This window comes from Megalopta genalis, chromosome 2 (genome assembly GCF_051020955.1).
Source record: "Megalopta genalis isolate 19385.01 chromosome 2, iyMegGena1_principal, whole genome shotgun sequence".
NCBI lineage: Eukaryota > Metazoa > Arthropoda > Insecta > Hymenoptera > Halictidae > Megalopta > Megalopta genalis.
In genome coordinates, this window is record NC_135014.1 from 9103624 (window position 1) to 9116363 (window position 12740).

At 51.8% G+C, this 12740-nt stretch overlaps 2 protein-coding genes across 7 annotated transcripts in view; one reads left to right on the forward strand and one right to left on the reverse strand.

Moving 5' to 3' along the window:
* LOC117226622 (uncharacterized) overlaps positions 1-12375 on the forward strand; it is a 125718-nt gene extending 113343 nt beyond the window's left edge. For all 4 annotated transcript variants that reach the window (XR_013032562.1, XR_013032563.1, XR_004491833.2 and 1 more), the window contains 3 exons: positions 376-725; positions 9723-10229; positions 11683-12375. Coding sequence is in view for 1 of the 4 variants with exons in the window: in XM_076518234.1 (XP_076374349.1) it covers positions 376-480 (105 nt within the window). In the remaining 3 variants the exon portion in view is untranslated. The remainder of the gene's footprint in view (positions 1-375; positions 726-9722; positions 10230-11682) is intronic.
* The window catches only part of dac (dachshund family transcription factor), a 190420-nt gene that overhangs the window by 52815 nt on the left and 124865 nt on the right, over positions 1-12740 (reverse strand). For all 3 annotated transcript variants that reach the window (XM_076518233.1, XM_033481194.2, XM_033481193.2), the window contains exons 6-7: positions 9752-9922; positions 5163-5387 (exon numbers count right to left, since the gene is read on the reverse strand). In XM_076518233.1, the coding sequence (XP_076374348.1) occupies positions 5163-5387; positions 9752-9922 (396 nt within the window). The remainder of the gene's footprint in view (positions 1-5162; positions 5388-9751; positions 9923-12740) is intronic.

Consider the following 12740-nt stretch of genomic DNA (forward strand, 5'->3'; position numbering starts at 1 on the left):
GGTTCGCGCGAGGGGCAGCGCGGGGGTGGAGGGAGAGCGGACAGCCAGGTAAACGCTTCGGGAAAAAACGAGCGTGCCATCGATACACGTGTGCGTACATAGTTTGCGCGATAATGGCTGCTCGCCGACCGATATAGAGATAGCCTCGGTTAGGCTCCGTTCGTGGCTGACCGAAGCGCGCGCGCGAGCGAGCGAGAAAGAGTTGGAGAAAGCGCGAAAGAGCAACGGGGGTAACAGGGGGGGGGGGTCGTTCCGTGGCAGGGTTAAGCATAAATCAATCGGACCGTCTTTCGACCCTGTGGAAACGACTGCGGCGAGTCGCCGAAGATATCTCGGTAGATGAGAACTGACAATAGGTGTTTGCGTTTGTTGTAGGAGCCCCGGACGTTGCCGGCGCGGGACCTTCGAACTCTGATTCCGATCGGCGGCGAATGGAAAATTGTTTCCTCGACGTTTAAGCGAGAGGCTTATTTTTCGTAACGTTCTTCGAGGCGTTTCCTTTATTTCAAACAAGTTGTCGCCGTTGGCAACGAGACGCGGAAGATGGTCCACGTTGGAACGAGATGCAGCCGAAAGCGAGTATCGAGGTCTCGCGGAGGATCCTGTTCGGGCAGAAACGAAGAACAAGGGAAAGAGACGCGGAGACGCGAAGAGAGGGATGGCGGGGCTGGATGGAGGGTTGGTTGCGCTGTCGCGCGACGTGGCTCGCGGTAATAGGATTTCACGTAAGCAGCCTCCCAGGCAGCGGCCAAAAATCGAAGGAGCTTACGCGGAGATGCGCCGCAGCCGCCGCGACCGGTGCAGCCGGTGCAGCCGACGCCGCGCCGCGCCGCGCCGTGCCGTGCTGTTGCATCGGAACGGCCGAGCAGGAAAAAGCGAGTAGCAAAAGCGGCATCGAGGAGGATGTAGAACCGAGAGACAGAGGAAAGACACAAAGAGGACCGGAGGAAGAGAGACGGGAAAGAGCAGCCGAGAGGGGGAGAGAGAGAGAGAGAGAGAGAGAGAGAGGGGTAGAGAGAGAAAGAAAGACGTCCGGCCCGTACAATTTTAATTAACCCGGTACCGGGTAGCCGATCGCGATCGAATCGGGTGCACGATCTACAAGGAATCTACATAAGATCCTCCACTCGCGGCTACAACTCAATCCCCTCTTTCTATTCGGGGCCTTAAGCCTCGAGCCTTGAGCCTTAAGCGGCCCGCCACGGGCTCCGTGGATCCGGTGGACACGGGAACGGCAGAATCTTTGCACAGCTCCCGCCGTGTGTGCCCTCCCCCGTGCCTTATCTCGGCCAGCATCGAAGATAGCAGCCTCCGCTGCTGCTGCTGCTGCTGCTGCTGCTGCTGCTAAGAGCCGGTCTATCCTCTCTCTCTCTCTCATACACACAGCCGAGCTCATATTGTTCTCCGCCAAGGCGTGTAACTTACCGGGAGAGAGACCGCTTCTCGCTTCTCCCATCTCCCTTCTCGCTTCCAGCCTTCCTCTTCTCGGGAAAGGAGACCTGTCTCTTCGTTTTTCGCGCGCGTTAACAAACGTTCCACCCTCGCGCGACTCCTCTTTACCGGATTCTAACGCGGTTCTTCGCGAGAGTCGATTAAATTACTTTTGCGCACGTTCGTCTCGGAGAAGCGGCTACCGCATTGTATGTACGATCGACGTATCGCATCGTGCGAGCAGTATTTATCGCGTTCGCAACGGTGCACGAATCGCGTTTAATCGCGTCGCACGAATTCCGTCAACGTTCTACGGTCTCGAAACCATTCCGAGAGCAAAGAAGAGAAGAGAAGAGAAAGGGGAGGGAAGAGAGGAAAGAGAGAGCCACTCGTGGAAGGAATCTCGCCCGTGTTGGCGCGTCCGCGCGTCCGCGCGTATTAGAACGCGCGGCCGAAGCGACGAAGACGAGGACGAGGACGCGTGCACCCATACGTAGAGAAGCTCGGTAACACGATAGCGGCCGTATGTAAAACCATCTGGTGTAAAACGAGCTGCTGGCTCGTTCGAGTATTAAATCGGCCCTCTCTTACCCCGTTGCTCCCCCGTGCGCCCTCTCGAATCCGCCCTGTGCCCTGTCCCTGTCGCCGCGCCTCTTTCTCTCCGCGTTCCTCCTACTTCGATAGCCTCCACCGTTCGACGTTCTCTATCGGTCCTCTTCCTCCTCGTCCTCCTCGTTCCGCTCCACGATTCGGCGCCTCTTTAGCCGATTCCGCGTCTCTTTCTCGCGCGCGGCTCGAGGCGGGAAGAGGCGAGGCGAGTCGGTCCGCCCGAGACTCTGTGCGCCGTGCGAGCACGAGCACACGCGTGGACACGAGGAATCCGCTAAGCCGGTCGGGCTACGGGGATGTCGCGGATGAACTCGTCGAACGGACTCGATGTCCATGGGTAATCGAGCGATCTTTGATCCAGGGACAAAGGAGCGATCGTCGGGTCTCCGGATAAAAGCCTGCAGTCTTCGAACGACGTTCCCGATTAAACGGATTCTCGATCGATCGAAATCCCCGAGGCTTTCGGGGCAGCCAAGGGCAACCATTAGAATCGTTTCGTGCAAACGCGAAACCTTGGACGCGGATTTGTAGCGGCAATTTTGCTTGTTTCTTTTTAAGCAGGGACGGTTGCATTCGGTAGCGCGTGTCTATGTGTAAAAAATGAGCAGGTAGACAATGTCCATACGGTATGCAAAGTCTGTACAGGTATACGGGGCTGGGAAACGCGAAAGAGGGGATCGAGAGCATCGCGAGGTAGTCGATTGTTTGGAATTAAGTCAGTCGGTCGTTGGAGAGCGTCGGGTCGCGTCGCGTCAACACCTGCCTCGAGTTCGTCGATTCCGCGTTCGTAACGATGTGGCAATTTCTTCGTTTATCAGTCGCTTACCTTAATTACATACCTCTCCGGTCAAAATTGTTAAAAATAATAACGTTTAAAGCGTACTGAATCCTACTGAAATTTTAAAAAATTAACAAACTTTTAGGTTGCGTTTAAACTCCTACCGAAAAATATTTCAATATGTTCGTAAAGTATTTCGAATTATTAATTCAATTATTGATATTAATTAGCGATATTAATTAGCGATAGGAAACGGAACGAACTTTTCACTCGACGCCTTCAATTTTCCTGTCCGCGTACGTGCAATCGTATCCGTTACCTCCGCTCGTAAATAATTTTCCTTTCGACGTAGCATTTATATTTCGCAATTAAATAAATTATATATTAATTCCGCTTAGAGTATACCTTTCGTTCGAGGCTCGAAACTTTTAAAATATCGTAGATCGCATCTTCGGTCTTCGCGGAGGCTCGCGGAGAGACATTGTAAAAATGATCGTCGCTCGAAACGGTACCTCGAATCGAGGCCAATCCGTTCTCTATGGGATCCTGTACGTCCCGCAGACGTTCGACGTGCTCCTATCGCGTTACACGAGTCCACCCCCGTGTTTCGCAGTTCGTTCGATCGTTGGATCGGTTCGGTTAAATTCGGTTCGGTTCTCGAGAGCCGCGCGATCGTTAAACGATTCTCCGCCGTGGGGTCTCTGTAATCTTAAACGAACGACTGGACGGAGAGCCGCGTTCGCGAAATTTGCATTCGAAGTTCCCGCAGCGACGAAGCAACAAACCCGTTTCCACCGTCGAAGAACACACGAGGAGAGTCGGCGTCGCGCTGCGCCGCGTCTCTCGCTCTCGTCTCTCGTCTCTCGTCTCTCGTCTCTCGTCTCCCGTCTCATCGCCAGTTCTATTATCCCTCGCGATCATTCGTAATTCATCGGCGATTATGACTCCGGCCGATTATAATTAACTCCGCAGGCCTGTCCTGGGCCAGGTCTTGCGGGCCCGCGTCATTACGAGGAGATGAAACGGAGACCCGGCCCCGATCGATCTCGAATTAACGATCGAACGATTTGCATCGGGGCGCGCGATTTATCGACCGGCTGGAAACCCGTTTATCGAATTACGCTTTCGAGGTTTCGCGTTTCGAACAAAATGTTTGTATATCGTCGACGCTTCGATCGTTCGAAATCGTACGCATTTTAGCCGTTTTAGATAATTGCATCGAAATTAAAAGTCGCCACGGTACGATAGAGTAATCGCGTACAAATTCCGTCGCGTAAAAATGTACGATTAATCGCGCGGAATATCTTGGCCTGCGAACGATCATCGAAATTCAATGTCGTCGCGTTCGATCTTTTCAACGGGCCGACGCATCGCGCGGCGAATGCTCGCTGGAACTCGCCGCGTTTTAATTAACGCTCCTCCCGAGCGAGACCGAGCTTCTTACAATTTTCAGTTTGTCGGATCGGATTCGCGGTGCGTGTTATTACGATCGTGCGTGCACAGTATACGCGTCCGATTTTCGGAGCGAGCGCGTTGCTTCACGGCGAATCGTTTTAATTAAACTCAAGGACCGCGCGGTTCTGCGCGCTCGTGCGCGATCCCGCGCGCTCGGTTAATTGGCGTAATTATCTAAAACGGTAGCCCGGTACATACTATGTATCTAACTGCTGCCAAGGAGACGACAGCATGACGCATGCCTCTATGGAAATGCGTTTCGGATGTTTCGCGTTTTCGTCGCCGCGGACGCGTATATCCGTCCAATAAAGCACGGCCTCGTGAGTTATAGACTCGCCGCGCGATGCTTTCCACCAGACAATTACAGTCGAAATTTAATTATCGCCATCCTGCGGCAAACGACCCTAATTGCCGCGCCGAAATTCCCCTATTTTTCCGCCGGGACATTCGAGCTCGGCGATTCGCTCTTGTAGACCCGTTGCTACGTATCTATATTCTTAATACGGTGAACCGTTTTTCTTTTATTATCTCGTTGTTGTAATTATACATCGGGACTTTCGTCGTTCGAGGGTACCACAATACAATGGTCCCATACAATCGCGACTCGTACAATTGCATCGAATCGATCGAAAGTTTGCGATCGACGCGTCGACGTTGAAAAAATGGCACTCTAGCCGATCGGATCGACGATGGTGGGGGAGTAAGCGAGAGAACAGACAGAGTAAGGTACGAAACGAGGGAACGTAGCGAAGCTCGTCGACGGGTCGGAGACTAATGCCTCTTAATGTGGCTCCGCGAGACCCGGCAGATAATGAAATTGTGGAGAGAGAGAGAGAGAGAGAAAGATGGAGAGGAACCTCGAGTGTCTTAAGAAAGCCCTGCCACTGACCTTTCTCGTAGTTGATTTGCCTCTCCTGCTGCCTCGCGTTGTCGGCCGCGACCTTGAGCAGGCCCTGGATATTCCTGAGCAGGGTCTCGGTACTCGAGACCGAGGGATCCTGGCCTCCCTGCGAGACGGCCACCGCCGCGGAGGCGATTTGAGAGTAGTTCAGTGCCTGAGGACTTTCCGAACCTGGCGCAGCCATCGGCAGGTTCTCCGGCACGTCCGACAGATCTGCAAAAGTTCAAGAAATTCGTTCGGTCGAATCATAATGCGTGCGACAACGTAATCCTGCCTTCCCCACCCCCCTCGTTCGTTCAGGGTTTCAAAATGATAATCGAAATTCGATGTTTTCGCGAACGAACGATCTCGCGAAACCGTCCGGTTTCTCAGGTTTTCGCCGTCGTTGTAGGTGGGTCCGTGGGCCCAATAAATTTCGCCGGGAACAACGTTCGAGGGAGGTCTCTCGCGTTGCTCGCAGCGCGATCGTCGGCTTACAACGCGTGCGTGTTCCAGAGTCGTAATCCCGGCGCGGACTACTTGTTACCCTTCGCCACGTCTCTGATTTAACGTGATCGCGGACGAATTAAATTCGCGGATTAAACGTTGCGGCCCGTCTCGGGCCGTCTCGACCCCCTCGGACCTCTCGCCCCTCGTACCGACGCGACGGGCCGGGCCTCCGCGGGGGTGCAACACCGAATTGTCTGGTCTCCGGGACCGGGACGCGTCGCGCGTCGTTCTCAGATTTATTCTCGCAGCAGAAACGCGCCGGCGCCGCGGGATTTGCCGGGGAAAACGCAGTAAATCGCAGCTCGGAATCCCGGTTCCTGGAACAGAAACACCGTCGTCCTTCCAGGCTATCGCGTCCGTGGCCCGGCGATCGTTTTGCTCGCCGCGCAGGAGGAGGTTTCTCGCGAGAGCGGAGGACGCGACGCGGGCTAAAAGGCGGGAGTAGTCTCGTTATTCTCGCTCTATCGACGATTAGCGTGGAAGCATGGTTTTCGTCGTTCGATGGAAAGGTGCCAGAGGCGGCGGCGGCGGCTGCGGCGGGCCCGGGGAGACGGTTGGAATAAAGGATGCCTTATGGTTATGGCCGGAGAGGTCCGCCGAGAAAGGAGAAGCGAGAGGCGAGAACGAGAGAGAAAGCGAGAGAGAGAGAGAGAGAGAGAGAGAGAGAGAGAGAGAGAGGCGAGACAAGACGTCTGCGTGGGTTCTGCGGGGCCTAAGTGACCGAGAGAGCGCTCGGTACGGCCCACACCGTGGTGGCTTTGGTCCAGGGCCCTCTGTTTTACGGCCGATGATACGTGCTTTATTGTATCGTCTTTTAATTATCAGCGCGCGCACCTACAACGCCACGGCATTCGGTTACTTATTGGCATTGGCCGATTTAATGCTCGCGCGCCTTCGGTGCCGATCGACCGGCACCCTTTTGATAGTAAACCAGTCGCCTCTCTCTCTCTCGGATTCTCCGAGAGGCGCTCTCGCCCGTTCTCTTTCTCTCGTTTTCTTTCTTTTCGGGGCCGCTGTGTCCTTCTTCGGCGGAACCCATTAGAATTATCGGTGCCCCGGGGCCACGGGATCACGGGATCGCTCGAGGGGTCCGGTCGCGTCGTTTTCCCGGAGAATCTCGCGGCGTCCCGAAATCGCGGGCGGGTCCGCGAGAATTGGAAGCTCGCGGGACATAGGAATCGCGCGCGCGCGCTCGCGCTGCACCGTCGCGCATCGGATTCCGGGAACGAGGGCGAGATAGCGGCGCGTCTCATTAAATCAGAACTGCATTCCACGGGCGTGTACACTCCCACGGGCGTTCGATGGGGTTCTACTTCGATCACCCGGCGGCCACCATAGCCCAGGATATGTTGTTGCCCGGCCGCACGACACGCTGCGAGACACGGTTCTCTCGGGGGCCCTCCGGCCCCCGCCGACCGGGCCTCCGCCGGCCTCCTCCGGCCACCAAGCTACACGCCGATCCGCAGAAATTTATACGTCTAACTCGTGTCTTTCCCGAAATTTAGGGGCGAACCTAATTCCAGGGTACGCACCCCTGGCTTCCAGCCTCTAATAGAAGCCACCGGGCCCGAGAACCCACCCGGGGTCCTTGGCCTTCGGAATTTCGGAGACCGCGATGCATGTCCGACAGCTTTCTCGAATAATTATGTCTCGTGACAGCGAGCCGTTTTCATCGTTTTCTTCGATGCGGTTCCGAGACCTTGTTGTTACCTTCTTGGATCGATCGGATGTACTACAATTTTATTTCGATTCCATCTCGTTCCGTTCTCGTTCTTTCATTCCTATTCTTTCTTCGAGAATATCAATTTCTTTCCTGCTTCCTCGCGCGAAAATCGAGAAGTATCGCGCGTCGATCTCGTTCCCTTTCGTTCTACGAAAAGTGGGATATCGTTCGAGAAAGTTTGCGTCGATTTTGATGTTTACGGCGAAAAGGGTGGCAGTTTCGTCGAGCGTGCGGGGTGCTCGTTTTTCGGTGAGCGATCGAGGCGAGGATTTCGAAGCCTCTAATTGGAATATCCAATTAACGCGGACCGGGCAGGGACAATCGGCGAATCGATTAGGAATCACCGCGATTATGACGCTCCGATGGGTCGAACCGGCCGAGAGAGACAGGTCGGATAGCACCGCGTGGACCAAGATTCTTATCCGGACCCATCTTTCATTATTAAAATGAAACTAAATACCGAAGATGCGAGTCTAACGACCGAGCGGTTCCGACCAGTGGTGCTCCCCCGAGAGGATTCGCCACCCGGCATCGTAAAAGCGCGCTTCCCTCTCGAGCCGAGCGAACACGCGTCGTTCCTCCGTCGAGCTACAATATCGCGCAAATTCTCGCGCAACTCGCGGTAATTGCTACACCGGGAAATTTAATCGACGGATATGCAAATACCGCGGCTCTTCCGACTCGATTAAGACTCGATTAAAAATGCCAGTCATCGTTAGCCGCGATTCGAACGCGGACTCGTCGCGTCGCAACGCTTCGTTCGCGACGCGCGTCTCGTTTACTTTTGTCGCTTCTTTCCCGCATTTCCGCTGTTCCGTCGTCCTCCGTTCACTTTACTTTTCGAAGATCATTGGCACGGTTAAATCGGTGTTTCTTACGTTTTCCTCGGCGGCTCCGATTGCTTTACGCCCGGCGTCAAAACGAACGATTATCGCGCTCTCTCGACGCTCGACGAGCAGTTCTACGATATCTCTAACGAGGCCTTCGATCCGGATCCCCGATAAAGCTAACAGGCTAAAGTAAATTACAGAATTCCGCCGCTTCGAAATTAAGAAAAATCCGCACGGTCTGGTTATCGGGCGCGACCGCGTGGGAGTCGGCGACCCCGGCGAACAGAATAGTCTCTCTCGGATAATCGCGGGAAGATGCTCCCGCGATTTCCCGCGATCGATCCGTTGCGGGAGAAACGACGCGAACGAGGGTTCGGCTCGCGTAGACAAGATGGTCGGTTGCGCGCCGGTTGCGCGTCGGTTGCGCGTCGGTTGCGCGTCGGTTATCGCATCGGGACTCGGAACACCTTTTCGGGGGACCACGGCGAAAATTCTTTTCGCTGACGGACAGGTGTTTTGACAACCGCTGCACCGAGTTTCTCGGGGGCCCGATAGGGAAAGACGAAATCCCAGAACGGCCGTTCCGCGCCGGGGCCCCGAGAATGATCGATGAGAGGGTCTGACCCGTCAGCGGTCCCGGGAACTCATCTTTAAACGCGGTGTGCCCGACCAGTCGATTCGATATAATTATTTCACGTGATGCCCGTGCCGCGGAACCAGCAACATCGTTTCGACTTTCGGCACACGTCAAATCCGCCGTCACGGTTCGGCTGGCCCCTAATTGATCGAGCGATCGTTGCCCGCGCCAGTCGACGCCTAGATCGCAGCCAACGAGGATCTACCGACTTTTGCTTTCTTTCGGGCTCGGATTCGTTTTCCAATTCGGATATATCCCCGTTTAATTGGAACCGTTTCTTCGTCCTCGAGAGAAAAAGCGCGAGACAATTGGCGATAGAATTACGCGGTCCCAAACCCGATTATTATTTCTATTATGACTAGACCGCGGATTTCGCGCGTTTATGACAGTGTCTACTATCGTACACCAAATATTTTAGTTCAGTTGTCATCGATACTTCTCGATGCAAAGACGTCCGTTCTTCTTTTCGGTTCCGTATTTCCTATCCATCTTTTTATGTTTCGTATTATATAAACCCTTTGCACTCGAAGCCATTTTAACCGTAAATCTAAATTAATTTCTCCGACTTATGGTATTCCCATTTTATACGACAAAGTGCATTCTATGCATACGAAATTTATAGTCTTGCAGCTCGTACAACGATTAGACTTTTAACAATTTTTTTACGTCTAGACTGTTACAATATAAAAGTTATCTTGGAACGCGATGCAATCATTTTAACGGTGCCTCAGAGTCTCCACTCGAGCGCAAAGGGTTAAATATATTCGTAACATCTCGTCGATCAACATTTGTACGCGCCGTTCAATATTTCATATAATATTCGTTCTTCTCCTACACGCGTAAAACCCCAAATTTAACCCGATTTACAGATCTGCGTCCAAAGGATCGGGGATCTCACCTTCGTCCTTCTCGTTGTCGTCGTCGAGGTCCTCGGACAGATTGTCGTCCTCTTCTTCGTCGTCCTGCGATCGGTGCGACGCCTCCGCCTCGCTTCCGGAGTGCTCGCCCACGCTTCCGCTTCCCGCTGTTTTCGACAGGTTCAGCACCGGACTGTGGCCGTTCGAGGAACCTACGGAGCGCAGAAAAGGCACGGTGTGAATCGATCGAAGACACTCGTCGAAACCGGGAATCGAACGCAACCGAGAGCTTTGATGGATCTTATTTGGAAACCGTTTGCACCAACGCGTCTCTATCCCCCCTTGGAGAAAACGAAGGACGATCCGATCCACTCTCCGAGGACGTTGCTCCCTCCCTTCGACCAGTATCTGATTACCTAGCATTTTAATCCTGACGTGGATAGATACTGTTTGGACGCCGAGGATGGCGCATCGTGTGACGCATGCGAGAACTGGACGGGGTTCTTCCAAGTATAGCCGGTATCTAGATTTAGATCTAGATCTCTAGATCTAGATTCAAGACGGAATTTATTTTCATAGAAAGCTCCATGTTTTTTTGGACAGCTGCAGAATTTTATCACCTATCTTGTAACCTTACATTTTATCCGATTATCCTTATCCTTAACAATTTCGAACCTCTTCCACTCTACAAACCCTACGATTCCTTCTCAACATCTTACGAACCTTCTCGCGAGTCTCGCAACCATTTGCTCTCCTACAATTTGTCCAGAGCTCTCAAAATTTCTCAAAACGCCCTGTCCATGCACCTATCTTGTTACCTTACATTTTATCCGATTAACCTTGTCCTTAACAATTTCGAAGCTCTTCCACTCTACAAACCCTACGATTCCTTCTCAACATCTTACGAACCTTCTCGCGAGTCTCGCAACCATTTGCTCTCCTACAATATGTCCAGAGCTCTCAAAATTTCTTAAAACGCCCTGTCCATGCACCTATCTTGTTACCTTACATTTTATCCGATTAACCTTGTCCTGAATAATTTCGAAGCTCTTCCACTCTACAAACCCTACGATTCCTTCTCAACATCTTACGAACCTTCTCGCGAGTCTCGCAACCATTTGCTCTCCTACAATATGTCCAGAGCTCTCAAAATTTCTTAAAACGCCCTGTCCATGCACCTATCTTGTTACCTTACATTTTATCCGATTAACCTTGTCCTGAATAATTTCGAAGCTCTTCCACTCTACAAACCCTACGATTCCTTCTCAACATCTTACGAACCTTCTCGCGAGTCTCGCAACCATTTGCTCTCCTACAATATGTCCAGAGCTCTCAAAATTTCTTAAAACGCCCTGTCCATGCACCTATCTTGTTACCTTACATTTTATCCGATTAACCTTGTCCTGAATAATTTCGAAGCTCTTCCACTCTACAAACCCTACGATTCCTTCTCAACATCTTACGAACCTTCTCGCGAGTCTCGCAACCATTTGCTCTCCTACAATTTGTCCAGAGCTCCCAAAATTTCTTAAAACGTCCTGTCCATGCACCTATCTTGTTACCTTACATTTTATCCGATTAACCTTGTCCTTAACAATTTCGTAGCTCTTCCACTCTACAAACCCTACGATTCCTTCTCAACATCTTACGAACCTTCTCGCGAGTTTCGCAACGATTCTTTGCTCTCCTACAATTTGTCCAGAGCTCACAAAATTTCTTAAAACGTCCTGTCCATGCACCTATCTTGTTACCTTACATCTTATCCGATTATCCTTATCCTTAACAATTTCGAAGCTCTTCCACTCTACAAACCCTACGATTCCTTCCCAACATCTTACGAACCTTCTCGCGAGTCTCGCAACCATTCCTTGCTCTCCACAATTTGTCCAGAGCTCCCAAAATTCCTTAAAACATCCTATTCATGCACCAATCCATAATTAACATAACTAACATATTTATTTTTCTGTTTCAGGTTCAAATAACAACACAGTTTGTCGCTTCAATCATCGTTTTATTTAGATCTTCGAGAAGTACATCGATCGATAAATTATTTACTAGTTCGATACAATACGATAGATACAATTAGCGTAGTTGTTGCGGTCGATGGGTGGTGGTATCGTCGAGGTTCTTGCGACAGCATGTTCCGATCCATTTCTCGAGCATCCTTCGATCGCAACAGGTCCGGATTCCAACTTGAAAACGTTGCGTTCGCCCGCGAACAGATCCTCGCCACCAGTCGGGATAAAAGGTTCGCTCGGACGGATTAAAATATTACGGGGAATCGGAAGAAAGGCGGTGCCGCGAAACCCGATATCGGACTTAATCTCGGGGGTCTCCTAAACGATCGGCCGGACCAGCAACGAGAAATAAAGAAACGCAGAAGAAGACTGGCCCACGAGCGGACACGCTCGGTTAGCTGGTCGCCGACAGGACAACGTTACAAAATCCTTCCACGCGGCTTGGCTTCGACTTTAATGCGATCTTCTTGGATCGAACCCCTGCGGTCCAAAGGATCCAAACAACAGGAATTTCTTCGATCGACAAGTCCGGAGTTCCTTCGAGCCGATGCTGCGACTGTCTCTTAGATAATAGTAGCCAATGTCCGTCTTCTGTAACGCGATAGTATATAAGAATTATGAATAAAAGCTTTGTTTGAGATCGTAAATCCGTTTACGTTATTTTCAGACCTACCCCTTTACCAAATATCCCAAACACCTGTGCCCAATAGTGTATAAGTGCGCACATTAAAAACGTCGAAAACTTCGAAAATTTCCGGGAAAATTTCGAAAATTGTATCAGGAGCACATGATATGCGAGGAGGTATACTTTTCGAACGTCTGGCCTGACGGTGACTTGTACTACTTTTTCCGGCAATTTTCGGGAAAATTTCGAAAATTCTATCAGGAGCACATGATATGCGAGGAGGTATACTTTTCGAACGTCTGGCCTGACGGTGATTTGTACTACTTTTTCCGGCAATTTTCGGGAAAATTTCGGATTTTGTATCAGGAGCACATGATATGCGAGGAG